This window comes from Primulina huaijiensis, chromosome 18, assembly GCF_012295235.1.
Source record: "Primulina huaijiensis isolate GDHJ02 chromosome 18, ASM1229523v2, whole genome shotgun sequence".
NCBI classification, from domain to species: domain Eukaryota; kingdom Viridiplantae; phylum Streptophyta; class Magnoliopsida; order Lamiales; family Gesneriaceae; genus Primulina; species Primulina huaijiensis.
Window position 1 is genome coordinate 9,525,608 of NC_133323.1, and position 27,541 is coordinate 9,553,148.

General features: G+C 34.9%; 3 protein-coding genes across 5 annotated transcripts; 2 read left to right on the plus strand and 1 right to left on the minus strand.

Annotated features, from left to right (window-relative positions):
- Positions 1-8,909: 8,909 nt before the first annotated feature.
- LOC140963909 (uncharacterized) lies at positions 8,910-9,425 on the plus strand. The gene has a single exon (XM_073423395.1). It carries the CDS (start codon positions 8,910-8,912, stop codon positions 9,423-9,425), a length of 516 nt encoding a protein of 171 aa, XP_073279496.1.
- Positions 9,426-13,437: 4,012 nt separating this feature from the next.
- Positions 13,438-15,148, minus strand: LOC140963750 (uncharacterized). Its single transcript, XM_073423136.1, has 3 exons — positions 14,393-15,148; positions 14,143-14,313; positions 13,438-14,062 (listed from the first exon to the last, which is right to left on the minus strand). The coding sequence occupies exons 1-3, from the start codon at positions 14,651-14,653 to the stop codon at positions 13,946-13,948; spliced, it is 549 nt and encodes a 182-aa protein (XP_073279237.1). The 5' UTR covers positions 14,654-15,148; the 3' UTR covers positions 13,438-13,945.
- A 506-nt stretch (positions 15,149-15,654) lies between these two features.
- LOC140963748 (uncharacterized) lies at positions 15,655-19,777 on the plus strand. Of its 3 annotated transcripts, none has more exons than XM_073423132.1 (11): positions 15,655-15,979; positions 16,072-16,143; positions 16,430-16,603; positions 16,761-16,867; positions 17,435-17,523; positions 17,616-17,719; positions 17,797-17,905; positions 18,057-18,132; positions 18,231-18,345; positions 18,921-19,452; positions 19,564-19,777. In XM_073423132.1, the coding sequence occupies exons 1-11, from the start codon at positions 15,712-15,714 to the stop codon at positions 19,649-19,651; spliced, it is 1,734 nt and encodes a 577-aa protein (XP_073279233.1). In that variant the 5' UTR covers positions 15,655-15,711; the 3' UTR covers positions 19,652-19,777. The 3 variants fall into 3 exon arrangements, with proteins under 3 accessions (XP_073279233.1, XP_073279235.1, XP_073279234.1); XM_073423134.1 differs by having other exon boundaries at positions 16,767-16,867; XM_073423133.1 differs by having other exon boundaries at positions 15,655-15,973.
- Positions 19,778-27,541: the final 7,764 nt, after the last annotated feature.

Genomic DNA, 27,541 nt, shown 5'->3' on the forward strand with positions numbered 1-27,541 from the left:
AAACAGATTTTTATAGTTTTAGTGTTCTATCTATTATTAATACGAAGTATAACTTCTAAAAAAATTTCTTATATTTTGATTTAATTGTTATAAATAAATGCAAAACACTAATAAGAGATAATACCAAGCAAAAACACTAATAAGAGATAATACCAAGCAAAATCAAGCAAAACAAGCCAATTCAATATATCAAATGAGTTACATGAATGACATATTTATAGGTACAAGAAATCCTTAGATAAGGTAACTATAATATCAAAAGGAATTAATATGATTACGATTCTCTACCATCCTCAAAAGATATGATTAATCAATCTTTGATTATCTTGACATCCATAATATTGCAACACTCCCCCTTGGATGTCCTTCGATGAATGCGTCTAGTTAAAACCTTACCAGAAAAACCCAATGAGATAAAACCAGGTGAAAGAAAAAGAGTACAACAGTCTCCGTGGGTGTTAACTGTCTCGTTAAAAATCTTGTCATGAAAAACCACGTGGGAAAAATCACGGGCAAAGAAAAATAGTACAATTTGGATTAACTCCCCCCGTTGAAAATATCACTTGACATCTTTAAGCTGCCACATCCCAATCTTGTATACTAGTTTCTCAAAAGTTGATGTGGGCAATGATTTTGTAAAAAGATCGGCCATATTATCTTTCGAACGAATTTGTTGAATTTTGATATCACCTCTTTTCCGCAATCATGAGTGGAAAAAAAAACTTTGGGGATATTTGCGTTGTTCTATCACCTTTGATGTATCCATCCTTTAGTTGCGCGATACATGCCCCGTTTTTTTCGTAGATAGTTGTCACTGCTTGTTCACTTGAAGACAAGCCACGTTGCTCTTTTATGTGATGAATCACAGATCTCAACCAGAAACATTCTCGACTAGCTTCATGAATTGCAATAATTTCCGCATGATTAGATGAAGTGGCAGTAAGAGTTTGTTTTGTAGATTTCCAAGATATAACTGATCCACCATAAGTAAATAGATACCTCGTTTGTGATCTTTCTTTGTACGGGTCAGATAAGTATCCAGCATCTGCATAACCAATCAATTGCAAATCACAATCATTAGAGTAAAATAAACCCAAATCCTTGGTGCCTCGAAGATATGTAAATATATGTTTAACTTCATTCCAATGCCTTCGTGTTGGATAAGAACTGTATCTTGCAAATAAATTTACAGCAAATGCTATGTCTGGTCTTGTGCTATTTGTGAGGTACATCAATGCACCAATGGCACTAAGATATGGTATTTTTGGACCAAGCAATTCTTCTTGCTCCTCACGAGGTCGAAAAATTTCTTTTACCACATCAAGAGATCGAACAACCATGGGTGAACTTAATGGATGAGCTTTATCCATATAAAATCGTTTTAATACTTTTTCTGTATAAATCTATTGATGGAAAAAAAATTCCATTTACAAGATGCTCAATTTGGAAGCCAAGACAAAATTTTGTTTTGCCTAAATATTTCATCTCAAATTTCCTTTTCAAGATATCAACGACCTTTTCAAGTTCTTCGGAACTTCCAATGATAATTAAATCATCAACATATACAACAATAATAACAAATTTTGATCCATTCCTTTGAATAAAAACACATGAACATATTGGATAATTTTGTAGCCTTCTTCAACAAATAATCGCTAAGTCCCTTATACCACATGCGTCCAGATTGTTTTAACCCATACAATTATCTTTGCAGTTCAATGGAGTAAATATTTTTACAATTTGAATCAAATGCTTCTGGCATCTTAAATCATTCAGGGATTTTCATGTAAATATCATTATCAAGTTTCCGTATAAGTATGCTGTAACAACATCCATAAGACGCATTTCAAGTTTTTCTTGTACATCCATTCAAATAATATACCGGAACGTAATTGCATCCATCACTGGAAAGTATGTTTCTTCATAATCAATACTGGGTCTTTGAGAAAAACTTTGTGTTACCAATCGAGCTTTATATCGAGTCACTTCATTTTTCTCATTTGTTTTTCATACAAATACCCATTTGTCACCAAGAGGAATTATTAATCTTGGTGTTTGGACCACAGGTCCCAACACCTCACGTTTTGCTAATGAGTTTAACTCTTCTAGTATTGCGCTTTTCAACTTGGTCAATCATGTCTATTGCGACATTTATTAATAGATTTAGGATCTAGATCATCATTTTCATTAACAACATCAAATGATGCATTATAGGCAAACTTATTGTCGACGATAATTTCTGTTCGATTTAATGTTTTCTCTGTTTTGACATAATTTATCGAGATCTCTTTATTGTCAAGTACTTGAACCTCTCCGGGGGTTTGATCAACATTTTTCGAGTCAACAATCAATGAACCAGATATCTCAATATCTGTATTATTTGCTCTTTTTCTTCTCCGTGGATTTTTGTCCTTGGACCCAATTGGTCTGTCACGTTTGAGTCGGGCCGTTGACTCATTATTTGGCGGTTCTTTGGGAACATCAATATGTGTTGGAGCATTTAGCAGCCGGTAGGTATGATTTAGTTACCCTTTTCACATCATTAAATGCATCAGGTAATTTATTTGCAATATTTTGCAAATGGATTATTCTTTGGACTTCAAGTTCACATTCATTTGTTCGACGATCAAATTGATGTAGTGATGCATTCCAAGTCAATTCCCTTGATGGGTTTAAATTTTCTCCCCCTAATGTTGGAAATCTAGTTTCATCTAAATGACAATCGGAAAATCGTGCCATGAAAACATCTCATGTAGTTGGTTCTAAATATTTGATAATTGAAGTAGAATTATATTCAGCATATATTCTCAATCTCTTTTGTGGACCCATTTTAGTGCATTGTGGTGGACTAATTGGATCATACACTGCACATCCAAAAATTATTATATGGAAAATATTAGGCTCTTAGCCGAAAGCTAATTGTAAAATGGAGAATTCATGTTAACTAGTCGGTCTGATGCGTATAAGTGATGTTGCATGCAAAATAGCATGTCCCCAAACAGATATGGGAGTTTTATTCATAATTAATGGTCTAGCTGTTAATTATAGACACTTAATCAAAGACTCCGCTAAACCATTTTGTGTATGAATATGAGCAACATAATGTTCAACAATTATCCCAATTGACATACAATATTCATTAAAATCTTATTTTTATTGACTCGAGCCTATCCCAAATCATCATATAAGCTTAAATTTGACTTCTCACATTTTTCTTAGACGTAAACTTGAGCATTTCAATTTATTGACTTATTAACTAAACCGTGAAGCGTTTTAATCCTGAATTAATTTCAAACTTAACATTTTCTTCACAAACTTTAAACATAAACTTTTCATACCTAAACTATCTCCGTGAGCCACGAACCACACCCCGTCAACCATGGTTCTATCCACCTCCTTTATTCCTAGCAATTTCGAACCCTAACCCTTCCTAGTCCACGTTTTCCCCAAACACTCGAGCCACGCTCGAGCCATCACGGACCAGACCATTTATAGACCCTCCTAGACCACCATGGACTCGCCCTGACCAATGCACCTATCCCCTAGTTCCTGCAGCTAGCCGCGCACCTTTATCCATCACCCTAAAATCTTGGCTTCTCTATTCCTCCGATCCATCTTGTTCCAGCCGCCTAGGAACCTACCTAGGACTCTACTAGACCCTATTGGACCAGCCCTAACCGAGCCACGCCTCCCCTTTCAGGATCAAGCCGCGCGCGAGCCCTAGGTTATCCTAGGGTTTGCGCATGGCTTCTCCTCACCAAGCCACGAGTCTGTCCTTCCATGGACTCCTCCTAGCATATAAATCCAGCCGCACTCGGGGCCTGAACCAAGCCCTGAGTGCTGTCTCCCCTAGCCGAGCCATCATAGCCCCAAACTCCATGGGTAGCCCTAGAAAACCCTAGGTTCATCCTCCCTTAGCCATGAACGTTACAGCCTATGTTCCAACCTTAAACGATCATTTTTCCATCCCTTAAACATCTTATATTGGCAGCATACCAGTTGGAAATCATCACATGTTCATTTACGCATAGAATCATCAAAACTTTGAAAATAATCATCAAAACGTTAAGCGATTTGTAGTCAAATATTTTTCATGCTAAAAACATAAATCATGCATAATATGATTTGAATGGTGCCAAAGAAAGATTAGTAGCGTGTCTTTGCGTTAAAAACGCTCGAATATTCGATCGTTGACGTGCGTTGCGAAAAAGGACGAACGAGCGACGAAAAATCCTTGAATTTTGCTCTTGAAATTTTCGAAAATTTAGTGTGTGGTGTGTGCAAGATTTCGGCTGAGTGGAAACCTTAGGACCCTAGGTTTCTTTTTATTTTTTTTTTGAAAATTATGTGTTAATGGGTTAGGGTGTGGGCTTTTAAGTTTTGGAGTAATTAGACCCACTAATCTTATGTAAATTAGACCCATTAAGACCTATTTAATTGTAAAATTAAAGTTTACAAAAATTTGTTCTCAAAAATAATACTTTTTGTGCCTTTAAAAGTCCTTCGTTTGACTAAAACCGGCTTCCCAAATAAAATCGAGCTCGTCTCGTAAAATAATTTGGACTCCAACATTTTTAGAAATTTTAATCATATTTGATCATATTATCGAGCCTCAAAAACATTTATTGAAAATTATTTTTATCTTGGTAGTCGGTATCTTTCCCCAGCCTATTATCGAATGTTCAGATAAAATCTTTAATTTTCATGAAATCATGCAATTAAATCTTCACTCATATAATATGTATCATTTAAGCATTTAAAATCAATTAAATAAAGCAATTTAAATAATTTGCATGCACGTGGTTTACGAGAACTGATTTTTTGGACGTTAAAAATATCCTTTTCGACGAATATCTTGAAAACTTAATAAATTTATTTGAGACTTAGGAGAGAATAATGCATTATTGATTATAAAATTTGTCCCTCCATGTAATTTAATATTTGTCATTCCAAAGCCTTCAATAATACTTGTACTACCAGAAATTGTGTTGACATTACATTTCCAAATATGAGAAATATTGATTCCTTTTAAATATGGAATGCGTTGTCACGCTATCAACAAGACATAAATCTTTATTATTGACTTCATGTCCAAAATCCATATTCTATTAACAATAATAAAATTAATAAGAAAGAAATGATTTTATTCATAACAAAACGAAATAACAACTTTTATTCATCATAATTAAAGGTAAATCAAATCAAAAGAGCATGAAAATTTGAATAAAATCGCGTCCTAAACAAATAATCTAAATAACACATAAATATGATACTACCAAATAAATATTCAATAATTTTGCTTGCTTCCATCTCCAATCAAATTATAGATTTTCCCTTCCGGATCTTCAAAGAAATCAGAAATATCAAAATGTGCTGAAAGAGGTGGGACTTGATTTGAATCTTCACCTTGATGAATAAAATTAGTCTCAACATTCTTTGTTTTCTCTTTTGATAGATCAACAAGGTGTTTGGGCGTACCACAAGTATGATACCAGTGCCTTTTTACTCCACACCTATAACACTCATTTTCTGATATCATTGGATTATTATTTCGACCACTTTCAACTTTCTTCTCTTGGTCATTACCCCACTTTTGGTAGTTTGTATTCTTTCGATCGCTTTGATTATAACTATCATTGTAGCTATGAGGTTTTCCACGTCCACGACCATATAGATGAAAATTCCTCCACGGCGCCCATGACCATGTCCACGACCATGACCATATTCGGTCTTATTTTTTTTCCCTTTTCATCATGCATTGTCACATTCACTTCAGGGAAAGGCTTGGCACCAGTGGGACGGATTTCATGATTTTTCATCAATAACTCATTATTTTTCTCAGCCACAAGCAAACATGAAATCAATTCAGTATATTTTTTGAAACCTCTTTCTCGATATTGCTGCTGAAGAAGCACATTAGAGGCATGAAAAGTGGAGTATGTTTTTTCCAACAAATCATCATCAATTATTTTTTCTCCACACAGTTTCAATTGTGAACTGATACAAAATTATATTCACTTACAGATTTAAAGTCTTGTAAGCGCAAGTGTATCCAATCATAACGTGCTTTTGGGAGAATCGCCGTCTTTTGATGGCTATATATTTCTTTCAAGTTTTGCCAAAGATCGATGGGATATTTTATCGTCAAATACTCATTCTTCAAACTATCATGAAGACGGTGACGAAGGAATATCATAGCCTTCGAGCTATTTTGCGGTGATTCACTATTTTCCTCTTTGATGGTATTTCCAATTTCCATAACATCTAGATGTATTTCAGCATCTACTATCCAAAAAGAGATAATTGTTTCCAGATATATCAAGAGCGGCAAATTCAAGCTTTGAGATATTTGACATGATCAAATCTATATAAAACAATCCATGTTAACAATTATATAAAATCCATCAATAAACGTTTAAACATAATTACAATATTTCATATCAACTTGTATTCATCAAATAACAAACAAACATGTCATAATTAAAATAAAAATATTGAAGAGTTGAACATGAATGATGTATATACGTGAAATCTCGATCTTCTTGTAAACATTAATTATGTGTTCGAAAAGCGATATCGATATTCTGTTTTGATTTTAAATATTCCGAAAAGTAATGCATATTAATTAAACAAAATAAATATGCATCGGATTAGATACAAAAAAATCTTTTTAAATCTGTGATGGTGAGAGACGTAACGTTTTCAATAAAAACAAAAGAAAAATAGTGCTAATACCATATTATAAATAAATGCAAAATACTAACCAGAGAGAATACAAAGCAAAAGCAAGCAAAACAAGCCAATTCAATATATCAAGAATAGGTCTCTTGTGAGACGATTTCACGAATCTTTATCTGTGAGACGGGTCAACCCTACCGATATTTACAATAAAAAGTAATACTCTTAACATAAAAATTAATATTTTGTCATGGATGACCCAAATTAGAGATATGTCTCACAAAATACGACCCGTCAGACCGTCTCACACAAGTTTTTGTCATATATCAAATGAATTACATGATGACATATTTATAGGTACAAGAAATCCTTAGATAAGATAATTATAATATCAAAAGAAATTGATATGATTACGATTCTCTGCCATCTTCAAAAATATGATTACTCAATCTTTAATTATCTTGACATCCATAATATTGCAACATTAATAATGGATTTTTATTAAAATAGGAGAATTTCAATGATTTAGGTAAAACAAAATTATTTATTTTATTAATTAATTATATAAATTGTAATCATAGTGAAAAAGAGCCAATTAAAAAAATGGGATTAAAACATAAAGGATTTAAAAAAAGGACTCTGACCTTTTTTTTAAAAAAAAGACTCTGACTTTTTTTTAAAAAAAAGAAGGAGTTGATTCTTGATTATTACATTAAACCTTAATTAAACTTCTAACTTAATAAATTAATTGTTATCTTCTCTTTCTTCTCACACATCTTCCCCAATTAAAAAATGGATTGGGTTACCACTTCCCAAATTTAAAGACCTCATCTACCACATATACTGCTTGGACATTACATTAAATCGAAATTGACCACCTGTTGTTGCTATGCTCACCTTTGCTCATTCCTCAGATCTAGATCTACTCCTGCTCGTCTGTATTTGAAGAAAAATCACAGTAAGTTTTCTCAATTTTCATTTTCATTGAACCCCATTCGTTCATTGTTTTGTTCATGCAGCGATCGACCAAAATTAATAATAAAGAATTTGTTTTGACCAAAACTATCGATCAAGAAGAATTCTTCTTGGTCTACCAAACTTTTATTGGTCGACCACGTTTGATTGATCAAGAAGATTTCTCGGTCGACCGAAATTAAGTCGGTCGACCGAGATGTATTCTTTTTGGTCGACCGACTTAATTTTGGTCGATCAAGAAATTTTTCTTGGTCGACCAGTAAATGTTTGGTCGACCTTGTGTGGCCACGCTTTTTTTTATTATTAAAAAATTTTGCCCATTCTAATTATCATATTTTGTATATTTTGGTGAATTTTGTAGATATGCCAACAGTTATTGTTGTTCATTTCGATGGAAAATGGGACGTGACGGAGCAACTGGTATATAAATGGAATCCAGGGTCCAATGCAAAGTTTGTTGAAAATTTAAAAAGTGAAGTATATAGAGCTGGGAAAGTAGAAGATACTGCCAACTTGAGGTTGAGTTATCTTCTAGATTTTCCGTGCAATATTCAACCGATTTATATAGAGAATGACCATGATTTGAAAGCATATTTGTATCTTGGTTGTCCGAGAAGTAGGCCAGTGCTTTAAGTTGAAATAGAACGTGTTGCTTCTTTTGATGTTTTTGATAATGTGCACAGATATGGTATTGATGAAAACAATTGCAATTATAACGAACAGAGACATTTTGATGATTATTTTCACTTGAATATTGTTTCTGTGGATCGTAATAATAGCAGTGACTTTTTCGACGAAGCACATAATGTGGATGCCATGCATGTTGATCTTGGTAACACAGACGAGTTATATGATGAAGCACGTAATGACGCAAATGAGGTCGAGGCAAATGTGGTTGCAAGTAATGACACAAATTTGTTTGTGGATGTGGATATTGATAATGACACATTTTCAGTCACGGATAGTTCAAACTTGTTTGTTGGTCAAGAGTTTCCAAACCGAGAAGCGGTGAAAAAAGAGCTGATTAGAATAAGTTTGGAAGCTCGCTTTGAATTTGAAACGAGACGGTTAAAAGTAGCCAAAAAGTGTACGCCGCAAAATGTGTAGTGTCTGATTGTAAGTGGCGAATCTGGACCTCCAAGATTAAGAATGATTCACGTGCATTCTCCGTTCGAACATATTTCAATACACACACATGTGGTTTGACTGGGAGACGAAAGAGAATTCGTGGAGCGAGTTCTGCTGTTGTTTGTAATATGTTGGTGGATAATTTCCAAGGTCATCCAGTGCCAATTGTACCAAAAGCGGTGATGGCGATGATGCACAATAGTATGAATGCTGATATATCATACTACAAGGCTTGGAAAGGGAAAGAACTAGCAGACAATATGTTGAAAGGTGATCCTACGAAGAGTTTTACTAAATTGACTTGTTATTTTCACATGGTTGAGCAGATGAATCGAGGAAGCATAACAGACATATTTGTTGACGAGGAAAATCGATTCAAGTATACGTTTCTTGCCTTTGGTGCATGTGTCAGAGGATATCGAAGCATGCGGAAAGTTGTATCAATTGATGGTACGCAGTTGAAAGGCAAATATAATGGTGTTTTACTGGTGGCATCGGCACAAGATGGAAATTATCACCAATATCCTTTGGCATGGGAAATCGTAGATGTCGAGTGTACTTCTTCGCGGAGTTGGTTTTTAACGAAGTTGTTAGAAGCAGTACCAGACGAGGATGAATTGGTGATAATTTCAGACAGGCATTAAGGAATCATTAATGCGGTTACTATTTTCTATAGATATGCGCATCATGGTCATTGTACGTGGCATTTATCCCAAAACATGAAAACTAGAAGCAAAAAAAAGGGTGCAACCGAAATGTTTTTGCACATTGCAAAAATTTATAAGCCTTTAGAGTTTGATATTGCATACAATGAATTTAGGAATAGATATCCTGAGGCAGCGCAATATTTGGATGAAAGAGACTCACTTGATAGATGGACTCGAGCATATTGTCTGAAGACCCGTTACAATATCATGACGACAAACGGANGAATATAAGATTTGTTTTAAGGTTATCTAAGTTGTGTAGATAATTTTATCGTGTACAGAATTATAAAGCTCGAGATTAAGATAATATTATCTATTTTAAACTTGAAAATTTGGTAGTNGCAAGTAACACTAATCTGACCCCTACCATTGAGGGGCTTCTTCGTATCAGGTTCACTGATGCCCAAGGAATGAAAGTTTTTGAATTAAGACGTTTGGAGTTTGATGTTAGGAGCCGTGGACATTCAGCCATAGTGGACCAGGAATAAAAAAGATGCACATGTCGAGTTTTTGATATTGATAGAATCCCATGTGCTCATGCCATCGCAGCCAGTTGGTTAGCCAAGATTGATTTATATGATATGTGTTCAGAGTACTATTCTACAATGTCATGGTGCATGACTTACTCAGANTAGATTTGATTCACAGTTCAAACGCACTATCACGATAGCAGCCAATNAATTTTCCATTGGTGTTGCCTCCTTTGTTGGAGAAGAGAGTTGGCATAAGAAAACAAAACAGAATTCCTTCAATCGGTGAATTTAGCAAAAGATAGATAGGCTGGAAGTTATGGTCGACTTGTAACATTATTTTGAAATTACGGCCCAAATTGCAAGTTTGCTCAAGTTAAATATATGTTTTTTTTTAAAATTGATATTATTAATTGTCGAAAAAATGTAACATTATTTTGAAATTACGATTAAAATTTTTTAAAATGTAACATAATTATGAGATTGTGATAAATGTCAAACAAAAGATATAACATAATTATGAAACTAATCCCTAAACCCAAAGCAACATTGGTCGACCAAAAAGCTCATTGATCGACCAAAAAGCACAGTGGTCGACCAAAAAACACAATGGTCGACCAAAAAAGCATAGGAGTCAACCATAAAGCACAATGGTCGACCAAAAAACTTAGTGGTCGACCATAAATTACAATGGTCGAAAAAATTTTAACATAATTTTAAAATCACGATTAATATTTTTTAAAATGTTCATACTTAAATTAAACATATAACATAAAGGTGAAATTACGATTCATATTTTTTGAAATATAACATAATTGTGATTCTATGATTCAAATGTAATTATGACATATAACGTAAATGTGAAATTACGATTCACATTTTTTTAAATGTAACATAATTGTGAGATTGTGACACATGTCAAATAAAACATATAACATAATTGTGAAATTACGATTCATATTTTTTTAAAACGTAACATAATTGTGATTCTATGATTTGAATGTAAATTATAACATATAACATAAATGTGAAATTACGATTCATATTTTTTAAAATATAACAGAATTGTGATTCTATGATTCAAATGTAATTATGACATAGAACGTAAATGTGAAATTACGATTCACATTTTTTTAAATGTAACATAATTGTGAGATTGTGACACATGTCAAATAAAACATATAACATAATTGTGAAATTATTATTCATATTTTTTAAAATATAACAAATTTGTGAGATTATGATTCTTTGATTCAAATGTTAAAACATATAACATAATTGTGAAATTACGATTCATATTTTTTTAAAACGTAACATAATTGTGATTCTATGATTTGAATGTAAATTATAACATATAACATAAATGTGAAATTATGATTCATATTTTTTTAAATGTAACATAATTGTGATTCTATGATTCAAATGTAAATTATAACATATAACATAAATATGAAATTACGATTCATATCTTTTTAAATGTAACATAATTTTGAGATTGCGACACATGTCAAATAAAACATATAACATAATTTTGAAATTAAACCCTATACCCTAAACCCCTAACCCCAAAGCAACATTGGTCGACCAAAAAGCACATTGGTCGACCAAAGCAAAGTGGTCGACCAAAAAACACATCGATCGACCAAAAAAGCGTAGGGGTCGACCATAAAGCACAATGGTCGATCATAAAGCACAATTGTCGACCAAAAAACTACTTCGGAATTACATAAAAAATAATGTCCAATAATTACATCAAATTGTCCGATACATCACAATGACCAATCATTAAAGAACATATTACAAGCTAAAAAATATCTAAACTCAGATACTAATATGTCATCTAAAGTTAGTCAAATTTCTCACTCTTCCTAGACAAAGCATATCCAGCAACAGCTAACACAAATGCTCCGGAATCTTCACTGTGAAAAAAAAAAAGACTGTGTAATTAAAAAAAAAAGAATAATGAAGTTATTATATTTTAAATAGAAAGATGACAACTTACTGTTTAATCTTGGCATGGAATTCATCATGTAGCTTTATATTCCATGGCCTCTCGAGGTGTGGGTTGTTCCCAACAATGGATAGCAGACGAGCAACATTTATAAGTATAGGCTCTATTTCCTCATTCAGATCTTTGAAGTTGGGATCGTGCCTTCGCTGCAAGTCAAATATAATGCACTTATTCACCTGTGTAACGAGTTTTAGCAAAAATCAGCGCCTACCTCTGTAGACAGGGATGAGAATTCTTCGTGCCTTTTCCCACGAGAGACACGGCCATTCTGGATCACTGCTTTTCACTATCCCTACCAGATTTGTGTTGACAACTTTATCTTTATCATCGTCCAATACTGACATCGAAGTGTAGAAATGTCTGTCCATCAACGACACATCTGGGGACATCACCTCAGGATGTCGGATATGCATCTCAAGCAATCCACGGAGAACTTCGCCGATGTGCTGAATTCAACATAAAAAAATGTTTTCAATGCTTTAAAATAAGTGCTCTACAAATTTACACGCTTTGTAAATGTTTACAGAGATCTCGACACACGAGTTTACGATTGCCATGGGCCCGTAGAACGACTTCTCATATTCGCCATAAAAACCTCGAATCCTACTTGGCGAACGGTCGAGCATCAATGCCCGAACTCGCGCCAGCGAGTTGTTTACCTTCAGTGTCACGGTCTCCGCAAGTGGCCTCACACCGTCATCTATAATTGCCCCAAACTGACGGTTCGCTACGTAAATTGATCAATTATAACAACTTTAATGCAACTATGAATAGACAAGGTACAGTGTAATAACCTCTCGACGTGGTCGCCTCGCCACTTAACATACGGGCATCCGTAGTCACTTGAATATCTAAAAATAAAAAGTTTATTGTTTAATATACTATACATAAATATAGAATCAAAAAAAGTGCATTACCTCACCTTCTGAGGACTCCTCTGTAATGACTGGAAGGTTCGGCTCAAATATCTGTTGGGTTTGGCTACTACTGCCAATTTCACTACCAAGATTATCATCCACACCTAACAGCGTACATTAAACAAATTAAAATAATAACAACTTTAATGAAAATATGAATAGACAAGGTGTAGTGTAATAACCTCTCGACGTGGTTGCCTCGCCACCTGACATACGCGAATCCGGAGTCACTTGAATATCTAAAAACAAAAAGTTTATTGTTTAATATACTATACATAAATATAGAATCAAAAAAGTGCATTACCTCACCTTCTGAGGACTCCTCTGTAATGACTGGAAGGTTAGACTCATATATATGTTGTGTTTGGCTACTACTGTCAATTTCCCTAGCCAGATTATCATCCACACCTAACAACGTATATTAAACAAATTAAAATAATAATGACAATTCTACAAAATCATTCAATGACATAAACATAAATTTAATTAATAAAATTAACTCACCAAAATCTGCCTCGGATGGAAGATTATAGGATATGTTATAATCTTTTTCCTGATGCACTGTCATGTTAAACCTCATCTCAGCAAAACCAGCTCTAATCTGTTCAGTCAAACTCGATCTCAACTCATCGAGACCAAGATTAAAACTCGCTTTCAAGTCATCTAAAGCCATATTTATATTCCGGATACACGCCCTGGTCTCAATAAATCCTGCTGACATCTTAGCATGCATAGACGTAACGGAATCCTCCAACGTAGTCAACCGCCTCTCGAAACGATGCTCCAAGGGTGATGGGTGGCGAGAAAGATTGAGTCCAAAGTGGACTCTAGGACCCGTATGCGTAGAAGAACTGGTGCTAGAGCTGGATCTATTGAGATCACCAAAACGGGTGCCGGAAACGTCCGGATATGCATGTGCAGAAACGTGTGCTGGACTGATCTACTGATATCACCAAAAACGGTGCCGAAAACATTGGGATTTGAATGTGCAGAAGGCGTGTGCTGGACTGAGGGAGACTCCAGAAGGTGCTCGCTACATATGACTGTTTGACCTTGCCTCTAGAGCTCGAGCACCCGAGTGATGACCGCATCAGGCACAGAATCAACAAAAACCCCGGTCGTGTAATAAGGTGAAACTAGCTCCTCAGGAGTAGGAGTCAAAAAACCAAGACAATCCTGCATATAATTAATAACAGATCAGATTAATTAAAATTAATGTCCACAGTTATTATATCAAATCAATTCATATTACTTACATCTATAGCAGAAGCACCAAAGGCTGCAGCGATATCAACACCAGTTGGGGCACGGTTTGACGGCCACGTGTTAGTCACCCACTGAAACATCCTGGGCAACATCAAACCATCCACATCTCTTCTCCTTGCTAACTTTTGTGTCACGCTCGGAAAACATTCGTAAGCGAGGATCTGTAACATAAATTTCAAACAATGTTACTAGTAGAAATAAAGATAACAAATCCACTTTAACATTCAAAAAATAATATACCTGCAGAGGCAGAACAAAACCACCGACAAGGAAGCTGCCGTCAACTTCTTTCCGACCCTGTGTCTCGGTGAGGTAATTATATCGCCCTAAGATGTCCTTTTTCAAACATCGGACCGCATCCCGATAGGCTACTCTATCCCAGGGATAATGGTTGAACTTATCCAAATCATCTACAAGCCTCAAGTATTTAGGGTCGATCTTCGTCGTCTTTTTCCTAGTCGCCTCACCGAATACGGCACAACAAAAGTATAGACTAGCCATCTTTATCTTCTCCACCTCTATACCAGTATCATTCTGCTCTTGGACAATAATCTTTCCCTCCAAATCACTCAAAACTATTTAAGACTTACCGACAAAGTGTGTGGTGTCAAATACACATCTATCTGGTAAATCTTCGGGCTCTATATCGCAATCGAGTCCCGTTATTAAGCAATACTCTAATAAAAAAAAATCTAAGTGGCCTTTTGCGTACCACCATCCACAAATCATCACTACTACTATCAACTATCTGATTACTCATTAAATACAATAGAATTTGACTGGAAATGTTAAAATCTCTATAATACCTAACCAAATTACCAAAAGGCGACTGCTCGAAAAAATGGGTTCTCTCATCGTTGTTCAAATAAAGATGAATCTTCTCAGCAATCTCTTTATATCTCGATTGAATTGTCAATTTGCATCGAAATATTGCATCCCTGCCCAGTTTTCTCGGCAAATAGACATGTGACAAAAAATCAATACGTTAGTAAAGTTAGGAAAGATTGGTCGACTAAAAACATTGGTCGACCACACATGCTCGACCAACTTTTTTGGTCGAGAACAAAAGTTGGTCGACCAAAAAAATGGACGACCAAAAAAATTGGTCGTCCACACGTCGACCAACTTTTGTGGTCGACCAAAGAGATCATGCCACTAGGTCGACCATAAAAGCACAGTCGATCTCTTCAACACGACGCACACCGCACGCAGCAAAGTTTAAATCGACAAAAACGCAGAAGCAAAAAATCGAAATAAACGTGAAAATTACCACATTTTCGTTTCCCATTCCTATGATTGAGTTTGCGTCGACTCGAGTGAAGGGTTTTTCTGGGAACGGAAGGTTTAAGGTGGGAGGTTCTCTGTTATTTTACAAATATTTGTTTTCTGTTGATTTAATCGTGTGTTTAAAGAATTTAAATTTAAAACATAAGTTCATAAAAATAAATATACTTATGAATCTTTTTTTTAAAAAAATTTATAATAGAGTCCCTTTCCCCTAATTCCCTACCACTTTTCTCTGCTAAAACTGGGGGTTGGAAAAATTCTAGTTTTTGAAAATGTGTTCTTCGGAGGCATCGTTTTCACTCTCTTTGTATTCGAATTCTCGCGTCCTATGTCAGCGCCGTTTGAAATCTTGTTTTCCTGCTAACCCTTTTTTCATCAAGCCCAGAAACTCTAGCTCTTTTTATGTCGCAGCTTCAATTGCTCCGAAGAACTCAACTCGTGAATTTTCTTGGATTTCTTGGGATAGAGTTGGGTTTAATGAGTATAATGGATGGGAGGTTGAAGAATCTGCTCAGAAACCGGTGATTAAAAAGAGTAAACGTGTTATCTTTATCGTTTCTGTGAACGTTTATTTTAGATATATTATGTAAAAGTTGGAATAATCGAGGCTACTTGTGAAATGGATTTTGCAGGCTTGTCTAGATTTGTGGCAGTCGGAATTGGAGCTTCAGCTGTTGGGTTGCTCGCCTATTTCTGTGTCTCAAGTAAATATAGTACCCTAGACTCAAATGTTTAAATCGTTGCTAATTATTTATTAATACTTTTGTTTAAGATTGCTTTACATATTTGTGATCGCGTCTCCTTACCCTACAGACAACAGAAAAAAAAATTCAATTTCAAGTGTTATGATTCAGACTTCGAATTTGGAGTAATTCCTCTGCGTTTTTAAGTTGTATGAAACTATGACGCCTTGTTTTTAACTACGGATTGATGTGTAGGATGCAAATTTAACTGGGGAAAATTCATGTAGTTTGTACTTTGCTTCATCAGGTTATGGGTTTCGAATCACAAGTCCATTTCGTATTTTGCATGCCTTTAAGTTGGCTTTTTTAACTAGTACGGTTGATACCACAAATGAAGACGTTAGTTCTGACGAGAAAATGGGAGATGCTGACATAGCTGAGGATCAAGTGGGTCGTGCGTCAGATTCATTCACGGAGATAGGTGATCTAGATTTCATGATTTTTGAAGTTGAATGGGTCTATTGATGCATGTGAATTGATATTATTTCTTGATGGTCTCTCTCTTCATGAGTAAACCCGCCTTTGTAATAATCTTCCATAGCTTGATTTTCTGATTTAGCTGTTCTCGATTGCTATAGAAACAGCACCGGTTTCAATAAAAGACAGAAAACTAGATCGAATTCTTGTTCCATTTACTGTGGATTCAGTTCAGCAGGAAGCTCTTGGTGCATTAAAGATACTAAAGGTATATTTGGTGGCATATCTCACATTGTTGAAAATATATCTTTCAAGTGCCTTCATTTAGTAACAAACTTGGAAATGATATTATCAACTGACTATTTTCTTATTGATGTTTGGAAATCATCTTGTCTATACTAGTTTGCTAGTAAAGCTTAGATTTTTAAACCAAATGGGATTCAGAATGCTTGAATTTCAGATTTTGTCACAAGAGCTGTAAATATGGAAGCTCATTTTGTCCAATATAAAGGATGGACATTATTGTTTTTAATTGGTGCTATGTCTTGTATGGTTTTGCAAACTCAACCTTAGTATGACTATGATTGTTGTCATCTTTCAGTTTTTCAATATATGTTTAATGAGTTTTGCTGAACTAAGGCTGTAAAATAGATATTTCTTGAGTAGAATGTGTGACAAATACATGATTTCTCTGCATGACCATCGCAGATTCATTTATTCTCATGGTGAGACTACAAAATTTCTTGAGGGAAATTTTGATTTCATGCTTCTGCAATTAGGTCAATGCATTTCAGCTCACTTTATTTTTTCTTGCTATTATTACCATGCCATGCAGATTATTGAAGATGATGCCAGGGCAGATGAATTATGTACAAGACGGGAATATGCGAGATGGTTAGTTCGGGCAAATTCACAGCTAGAGAGGTAGTGGTAGATTCACCTAGATCTGTCTTTTATAAAATATATTCGTTTGCTCTTAGCCAATGCTCAACACTCGAGTCATATTTCATATGCAGAAGTAGGAAGCATCAGGTAATTCCGTCTGCTGCACTTTCTGGCTCTATGTCCATTGCCTTTGATGATGTCAGCATTCAAGATCCAGATTTTGAATACATCCAATGTACGTTTTGGTTAAAACAACTTTTTGAGATAAAATGTTTGTTGTGGAATTAAGTGGATATCGAAGTTGTACTACAGCTTTAGCTGAAACTGGTATTGTTAGAAGCAAACTACCAGGTGGAAGTTACAGTTCAAATCTGAATAGCAATGTAGAAAGTGAAGCCTGCGACAGTTTTTTCCCTGAGAGGTACTTTAATTGTTTCTCTTTCCCCTTCAGCAACTACAGCCCAGACAGGGAAAAATGGAAAAAAAAAACAGAAAAAAAACCGCCTGCCACAGATCTCCTGTACCTCACCCCAAGTTTGTATATCTAAATTTTTTATTTGGTTTCATGATAGGTTTATAACTCGCCAAGATTTGGTTAGTTGGAAAGCAAAAACAGAGTATAAAGTGATGCCAGGAATTAGTCAAGAGGTGAAGAAATTCAATCTCAATACTTGTAGCTGTTTTTATGTATCTTAGACATGGCAATATCAAAGTTTTCTTAAATTATGACTTTTCTTACAGTTCAGATGTCAAGGAAGAACATTGGATTTCTTGATGTGAAGGCAATCTCTTCAGATTTATTGTCGGATATTTTTGTGGATTTTCTTGCTAATGAAAAGAGCATACTAAGAGGAGTTTTTGGTAATGGCTAATTCTCCACTTTTCATTCTTCTCTCTCCCTTTGCACAGGAATGTTGCACATTCGTTGTATGGAAAAGAATAGGCAATTTTGAGGCTGCTGCTGTACATCACATAAACAGTTTCCCTCATTAAAGACAGTGGCACTTACGGTTGTTGCACATATTGTTAAACACATCCTTTTCTTACCCACTCTCTATCTGTATGGATATGGAATATATATGAATAATTCCATATTCACGTGAGTGAATAATTCCATCTAAGTGCACAACATGCACACCGAAAGCGAAGCGCAACATAGCTAAGACTCAGGGAATGAAGCGAGCGCCTAAACCATGAAGTGTCTGCCTTTTTGCACTTCTTACGATTTGCAGTTTCTTGTTTTGAAACTTTTTCCACATATTAAAAGTTTAGATTACTATGCATTAATGATCCTTGTATTGTGCGTTTCACCTAGGCTCTATAGTATCCATGCGACTTGGTGAACCTTGGGCCATTGAGAACCATGATCTTTTGTATATATCTTACTAATTTTAAGGTTTGAACCGATGACTGAACTACATTTTTTTAAATCACAGGGCAGTACCGGCGATTACAACCTAATAAACCCTGCACAAAGGGACAAGCAGCAGTAGCACTGACATGTGGACGATTGTCAGAATTTATACGTGCTGAAATATCAAGACTTGAATTAGAAAATATTACAAGACAACGTGAAATGAAAGAAGCAATGTCGGAGCTTCTAGAGAGAGGTGAAATAAAGGATCTTTGGGTGAGAAAGATGGAAGAAGAAAGAAGCCGAGGCATGGAAGTGGAACAGGATTATCATACATCAGTTACTGATTTGGAACAGGAGAAAACTTTTCATGAAAATTCTTTGGCTGAATTGTTAAAGCAGCAGGCGGCTTTGGATTGTCAGAAACAGTTGCTTTCTACATTAAATTCAGAAGTTGTCGAAATGTCAGAAAGATTTGATTCTGAGAGGGTGAAGCTCACCGATGAGCAGATTAATGTGAAGAAAACGCGACATGACTTAGAGATGAATTATGAAGCATTGCTTGATACAAAATCGGTACTGGAAGCTGAATTAGAAGCCCTTCGAATTCTGAGGTAAAAACATTGTTGGGATTTGATACTGGTTCCGTCGAACAATTTTGTTTTCTATGTTATACATCAATCTTTTAGCCAACTAGTTTGTAACTATGAGAAATTACCGTGCAGATCTTGGGTTGAGAATGAAGCAAGAAAAAGCCAAGGGCGTGCAAAGGTTCTCGAAGAGGCTGGCCGAAGGTGGAAATGGGACAATTAGTCTTAAATCTTGATGTTTTTTAAATCCCTGGATTGAAATTGTCCCATTTTTGTTTTTGTTTTTATTTTAAGGCTTTTTGGCAGACAGGTTTCTGGCAATAAAAAAAAATCAAGAATCTCACTAAACATATGAGTAACATATGTATCATACGATTTAATCAAAACCGTATACTCGAGTTATTATCCAAAGGGTTAAGATCCAACGGCTGCACATGGATTACACGAATTTTTACAGGAATATAATCGGTCCCGAAATCTAAAATTGTAGCCATGTCTCTAACTTAATTTCAGTTCAATTGATTCAAATAAATCGGGACAGAAACTCTATATAAGCAGTTTGGTTCCGACTCTACCAAATATTAACTGGAATTGTCCGTTTTTAAAACTATGAAGTCAAATATTAACCAAATATCAACTTTCTAGCTTGTTTCATCATCATTTTCTGAACAAAGGCAGAATGATAAAGTGCATGAATTAACATAGGAAATCAATTCTTCAACCAAGCAGGGTCTGCTGATGCAGCTATTGCTCAAATCTTGGAGGCCTTACACTTAAAAAGTTGCTTTATTATGTCAGATTTTAAGCAAATCTCGTCTGGTTTTACACAGGCCTTTCCCACACATTTACAAAACAATCGAAAGCCAGGAGACGGGCATATTATCTTTAAAGACGAAAAACTTGATCTCTGTAGGATAGCTAAGTTAACGCATTGTGATTACCAGATTTCGATCTATAAACTTGGCACCTCCTACCTTGCCCTGATTCTGAGGAGGAAGACGAATGACACGCCTTTGATCACCTGCTTCCACCAATAATAACTCTGATCCACCACGAAACTTCAAGTTCAGAATTAAACTGCATATTACTTCAAGAATTTGATACCATTTACTTTAGGCCAAATCACCAAAATATCTCTCCCTGGAAAATAGGCATGCTTAACAGTTCTCTGGTGCCAGTTCCAATCCGTTTCCTATCTTTTCCGTTGCCGGATGTCCGGGAACAAGACGAAACCGGTCGAAAACGGGTTTGGTTTTGTTGGATCTCGGTTTTCTACACGCCCAAACGCAGCGAAAGTTTTAAAATTTTATTTATTTTGACAATCAAAATATATATGATAGGGCGTTCGTATGGTTTTCATAAACATACATAGGATGTTAGAAAGTTTATACCTTTGTGAATTAATTCACTTGGCTCCAACTAATCCGGTATAAACGGATTAGCTCTTGATGAATCCCTACGAACTTTCTTCAAGAGACTCCTTTCGTTTCGTCTAATCAGGTCCATGACTGAATTGTTTGATCATCTTCCAAATTGCACTATAAATATTAGAAGAGATTTAACGTAGGAGAAGATTATTTGAGAGACGGCTCAAAAACCTTTCTTAAAAGAAGGTGGCCGATTTTTCCTTTCTTTGGAGGAGTGGTTTTTCGAAAACAATGGTTGTAGTAGGCTAGGGTTATGACTTGCAACCCCTATTTATAATTAAGTCATAGCCTAATTACATAATTAACATTAATGGGCTTGATTTAATTAATTGTGCTAGTCCAACTAATTTAATTAATTTAATCAAGGTCCATTAAAACTTTAATTAATTATTATGTTGGACTTGTACTCCTACAAGTCCATTAAACATATTACCCACCATATTTAATTTATTAATTAATCAACTCAACTTTTGAGCTTAATAAATTAAATACATTATAAATTCAACATTTGAATTTATTGTTTAAATTATAAATTCAACTACTTGAATTTTCATCACCTCCAAAATTTAATATTTAATAAACCCAACATTTGAGTTTAATAAATTAAATTCTCAAATTTTATAAATTCAACTCCTTGAATTTATTCTCTCAAAATTTAATTATCATAAATTCAACTCCATGAATTTACTATATAATATAAATTCAACTTCTTGAATTTATTCTCTCAACGAGAACAAACGATCCAGTGCTTGTGTGACCCTCAATGGTTCAGAGATACAACTAGCTGTGGGTTCACAACTCTTTGTGATTCTAGACATAATCCTTTATTCGGGCTTACCCTAGTTAGCCCCATTCTTTTCATCAACACTTTGATCAAGAATGTTAGAACTCATTTCTGATTGCACCCATCGGATCATGGTAAGAGCGTCTAGTAGCATCGTCCCATGATCCCCTAGGTATCACTGATAGTGCCTGCAAAACCAGTCGATTATGATTAACGTACATTACGGTCCTTTCATCTCATATATCTCGATCGAATATGCAAACATTGGTTTATCGAGGGTTGCATATTAATCGATAACTATGTGACAACTATAAATAGTGGCATCGCATGTACCGTTCGAGAACTCCTTCTCTAACGTACATCTCATATTCTGGCCACAAATTCCATGCACTATAATTTCATCAGATCACATAGGATATCCACACCCGCAGGTGAGCGGTGAATCCCCGACTACAATGCACTGGCTCCTATATGTTTCGCAATTGTACCCAACCTCGCCACCTGATGACTCTCCTGGAGCCAGTAAACGAGTCAAAGCACAGCCCTAGCATATAGAGCCTCAGTGTTGTCCCGGGTCGTAAGGACTAATGGTGTACAATCATAACCACGGACTTATCCTCTCGATGAATGATAACCACTTGGAAAGTCCGAGGGAGGGTTGTTCCGTATAATCATCATATGACTACCCATCTGCATGTTTGGACATCTCTATGCCCTTACCAAGAAACGCAGTACATAACATCACAGATGCTAGTCTCGAGCTCAAGCGACCTTTATCCATATTTCAGGCGGCTGAATCGACTAAGAACGAATTTAGATCATACAGTGTTTACAAACGAGTTTCAACATCGAATTACGAATCATTTGTATTAAAGTATAATCAAGGTCTTTATCTATGTTTGATAACATGGGTATACAGATAAAGAAATAACAAACCATGAAATAATGAATTATATTAAAATAAAGATTGTTAATTACAACTGAGTCAATAAAATCCCTAGCCAACAGTTGGCTTGCAGAGCATCTACTCTAACAGGTTCCAGTTCCAATTCGTATAGGAATCTCAATTCGATAGTTCCGGACCGGTTCCGAGCTCACTGTAGGTGGTTTTTATAGTGAATGCTTGGCTTAGGCACTGAAGCACCGATGAGAGATGTTGAGGCGCCTATGCTTAGAATTTAAATTTTTTTTTTTTATAGATTTTTCGGATATTAAATAATACTATATTAAAAATTGCAAACAATATCAAAAAAATAAATATTTATTTATTGAAATTTCAACTTTAGAATAACATTTCAATTTTTAGCTAAAACAATTACAGTGAATGTGGTTCTGCTGCATAGATTTCTTCGTATTGATGATCCAGATGTTTTAGTTAAGTTCAATAATCTTTGTTTGTTGATCATGTTTTGCGCATACATAATTACCATCTTGGTTAATTAACCATCAAATTAACAATTCATTATAAAATTTCAAATGTGACGTTTAGGAAAATTACAATAAAATAACATAGAGAAAATTACAAATATTATATAAAAAAATGTTTCAATTATACTACTGAAAATAATAATATTGTTTCGATTATACTACTATAAAAAAATTAAAACAATTTTTAAAAATTTCGGTTTTTATGATCATCAGATCGTCTTCTTCCGGAACTGAACATGTCGTTATAAAATTTTAAGTTGTTAATTATGTATATAATATTTAACAAAGAGAAAAGTTTGTATTATAAATGAATATTGAAAGATAGGTAATAAAAACATATTCCAACAAAGTGAATGAAAAAAGGCCAATATATAGAGGACCGGAATCGGTCCCGTTCCCGCGAAAGTTGTTTTGGGCCAATTTCGGTTCCGGTTCCTCCAAACCGATTCCGAAGCAATTCTTAACGGGATGGTTCCAGGTTGAAACCCCCCGTTAAGCATCCCTACATAAAATCATGGTTAACTACACACTCCTTTAATTGTTTAGATAATGATACTTAATCATGTTTAAACCATACTTTATTAATAACCGAACTCGAGTTATTACAAAAATTCAAAATAATATTTTACGAATTCAAAAATAATCTAATGAATTTCGCAAAAATTAAGCATAAATTACATCGCAAACCCTCATAAATATTATAATAATTTTTGTTGGAACACAAATTCTTATGTTTTGACGTTAACAAATAATAAAGGTAAAACTGATCTTAGCTAAACTGATCTACACTCGAATCCTAAACTGAAATATCTCTTATCAGTTTATCAGTTTTTCTCATTCAGTTTTCAACAGAATCAGTTTACAACATAATCAGTTTACACCAGAAGACAAAATTGATGATTACTATTCGTACAATACTGATCGCAACAATGTACTATTGACAAAAAATGTTAACATAGACAAAAGACAAGTCAACAGACACTTTTTGTTTGGAACATATCTTTTTTTTTTTTTTTGAGATATCTATATATAGAGAATTGATTCAGTTTAGGAGAAGTACGATTTCCACATAAATTCAAGGACTCAAGCTTTCAAGTATTGAATCAAATTTAGTCAGTCGAACACATCTTACCAAGAACTGTATTTGATCATTAAAGATCATTAAGTGATAATATATAACAATATTGTAGTTCATTGCATTTGAACAACATTCTGTTTACTGTTCATCATCAGTTAAGATGTACTAGGAGTTTCAGTTTGACAGTGTTTATGTCCAAACTGAACCGATATTTTGCAAATTACTTGTACTATCCAAAGTTTTCTAGTTTGAGCCTTCAAAAAGGAAAAATGAGTGACGTAAGAGTTTTGACTCTCTGAACATCTAGAAACATACTTGCACATTTTCCACGTTTAGTTTACTTTTAAGCTTACTTAGTCAACCTTGTTTGTGATTTGCTCTTATATGTCAGTTTGAGTTCTTTCCGCATTTATTTGTTAGTCAAGTGACATCGACACTCGAGAATATATAATTTAGTTGTCAATCTAGCTAAATTAACAAGAAGAAATAAAATTGTATCAAGTGTTTATTCAACTCATTTCTAAATTGAAACGTCCCTTACTCATTTTTTAAAAAATATACTATAATTTTTTTTACCCTTGGCCTATATATACATATACTTTTACTATTTTCACCAATAAAATAAACTCACCATCTATTTTACTCAAAACTCCGTAACTGCAGTAAAAGTCGTAAAATTGTAAACGTTTAAACCAACCTAAAACTAACATTTTTCAAAAGTAGCATTAACGTCATAAAACCTCTAAAAAACCACTCCTTCGCATAAAAGTCATAAAATATTTAAAACATTGTAAAATCAATAACTGTGCGGAAAACTAGCAAGGTCTTCGGGTTTCAGTGCATCATCAGTCCAGCCAGTTCACTCATCCAACCCTCCTGTCTCAACAGAAATATCCTCACCTGCATCATTTACACCTAATGAGTCTAATGACTCAACAAGCCTTAACTATAATATAATACGTATACATTCACATGCAACAGTTAAAAATACTTTTAATGAAATAACTTTATCATGAACATGCATAAATTTAAACGTTTTCTTTTATCATATACTTTTCCTTTCATCATATCCATATACATTTCCTTTGGGGTGAAATCAGTTCATTAATTGTGACCATCCTTTCATCCTTCGATCGATTGATCAATCTCAGCTGTAACTATGGTACAAGGCGGTGAGGCAACAATAACCACTTTTCCGTTCTGTGCCTTAGCCTATAGTTGACGGAGACACTAACAACAACTTTTCCGTTACTAGGCCTTGGCCTATGGAAATTCAGTGTTGGGTTCCCACGGGCCTTTGTCCCGTAAACGGATTCCACTGGAGCTTTGTCTCTCACGAATCTCTATTTCCTTACCTTCAGAATCAAGTCACTTCATTCAAAACATTTTCAATATTTCCATCACTTTAAAAAATACATGCATAAATATCATTTTCCTTTTAAATCAAGCATGCAACACATCTTTTAGTATTTATCATTTTTCTTCATGAAATTCCATAACCTTTCAAAATAAACATTTTAACATTCTAGACACTGCCAGGACTCGTAATATTTTTCAAGTGTAAAATGACCGTTTTGCCCCTGAAACTCTAATTTTCCCATTTTACCCCTGTGCTTTAAAACTTCGACTCCATTCAATCCAAACTTACCATAACACCTTAAAACACACCCACAAAACATTTTTTAGATGTAACTTAAGAACCTGGACTAGATTTCGTAATTCGTTTTAAAACTTGGACCGAAGCCCCGGTTTTGAATCGAATCATTCCGAACCTTAATCAAACTTTACCAAACTCGAACCAAGACTCCACCAGCATCTTTTGCATCAACCTAGCCTCGGTCCAGACCTTCCCAACAGCCCCTAAACCTGCTATATCCTCCAGATCGCGGACAACCCCTTAAAATCGAAGAAAACCCATCAGATGTGAGGGCACGTACCAATCAGAATCTAGCCAAGGACCAGCCCTTACTAACCTACGACTAGACCACCCCAAGACCTCTCTGGACCATCACAACTCAGCCTAAACCTGCGCATAGCCCCTGCCCGAACCATGCATGAAAGCAATTCTCCACTCCCGCACGCATGGATGATCGCGCGACCAAGGTGCTTGGCTCCGGCCTTCACCCACGAACCAGGTACGACGCCAACCCTCTAGGACCACGAAACAACCCTCTTAGGACCTCTGGAAGCGAACCAAATGCAGCTCACAGCCTGCACCCACCAAGGGCTCAAAACCGAAACCCTAACCCATGGAAACCATAGGTTCATTGAGCCCCCTTCCCTTCTTTTCCAGCCCTTCACAACACCATATAGGACTCCTAAACAGGCCCGGCCTAAATAAAGCCCATATCATCCCTAACCTGGTAGCACCTTGTGCAACATCAATATCATGAGTTTCATGTCAAGAAATTCAAGTTTTCCCATGAATATAAAACAAAAACAAAAATAATAAAAAGGATATCATGTTTTTCATGCAAACATGTATGTTCACATGTATTATGGCGTGAATGATGAGAAAAAAAGGAATAAGGCGTGCCTTTGCATGATTCATGCACAAATATTTGAGTCTTGATGTGAGGGCACGTTGCCGGAGCGACGGGGAAGACCTTTGCAGCGTTTTTTCCTTCAAAATCCAACATGAAAGTTCTTGGGAACATGTAGGTGTGTGCGTGTGTTGCTAGGGAGGAGAAAACCCGAGGTTTCTATATCTTATGCGTGAGTTGTGTAGGAGATTTTAGGGGTTGGGAGTCAAGTTTTCAAATAGATACTATGGTAGCCAATTAGGCCCAAAAACCTTAATATAATAGGCCCATTAGATATATTAGAATGTAGGAAAAATATATCGTTTAGGAAATTTTTCGAAAATATTAATCGAGTCTTCAAAAAAATGATTGTTTTCGTAAAAAATCGTTTACCGGTTTAAAATACGACTCGACATGTAAAAATACCTCAAAAGGCACCATTTTCAAAAATTTCATATTAATTATACCATATATTAAATAATTAAAAATAATCATTTAATATAAATATTTTTCCTTTACAGTCTACGGTCTCTGTTCTTCGGTCGCGTCTCAAATAACCTTAGAAATACTGATATATGCATTCTAGCATAAATTAATATTTATAACATATAAACATGCCTACCACATTTAATTAATACAATTAAAATAATTTAATTAGGCTTTTTCTAGTTTTCTTTGATTTGCATGCAGTTGTATTACATTATCTCATTTTGGACCCTACATAAACACTTCAACCGATCTTATCAATTTTAAATTTGAAAACAATGCATAAATATATTTTTTGGTAAATTGCTTAAAAATTCCTAAAAGAAAACAAAAAATTGCTTTTAGTCCCCGTCTCATAAAACATATGTTTAAATTTTTGAGCCCATAT

Coding starts and splice junctions, on each gene's coding strand:
- LOC140963909 (XM_073423395.1), top strand. CDS start 8,910: ATGTTGGTGGATAATTTCCAAGGTCATCCAGTGCCAATTGTACCAAAA.
- LOC140963750 (XM_073423136.1), bottom strand. CDS start 14,653: ATGGCTAGTCTATACTTTTGTTGTGCCGTATTCGGTGAGGCGACTAGG. Junction 14,314..14,392: donor GTTTTGTTCTGCCTCTGCAG/GTATATTATTTT, acceptor TTTATGTTACAG/ATCCTCGCTTACGAATGTTT. Junction 14,063..14,142: donor TTGGTGCTTCTGCTATAGAT/GTAAGTAATATG, acceptor AATTATATGCAG/GATTGTCTTGGTTTTTTGAC.
- LOC140963748 (XM_073423132.1), top strand. CDS start 15,712: ATGTGTTCTTCGGAGGCATCGTTTTCACTCTCTTTGTATTCGAATTCT. Junction 16,604..16,760: donor AGATTCATTCACGGAGATAG/GTGATCTAGATT, acceptor CGATTGCTATAG/AAACAGCACCGGTTTCAATA. Junction 18,133..18,230: donor TGCCAGGAATTAGTCAAGAG/GTGAAGAAATTC, acceptor CTTACAGTTCAG/ATGTCAAGGAAGAACATTGG.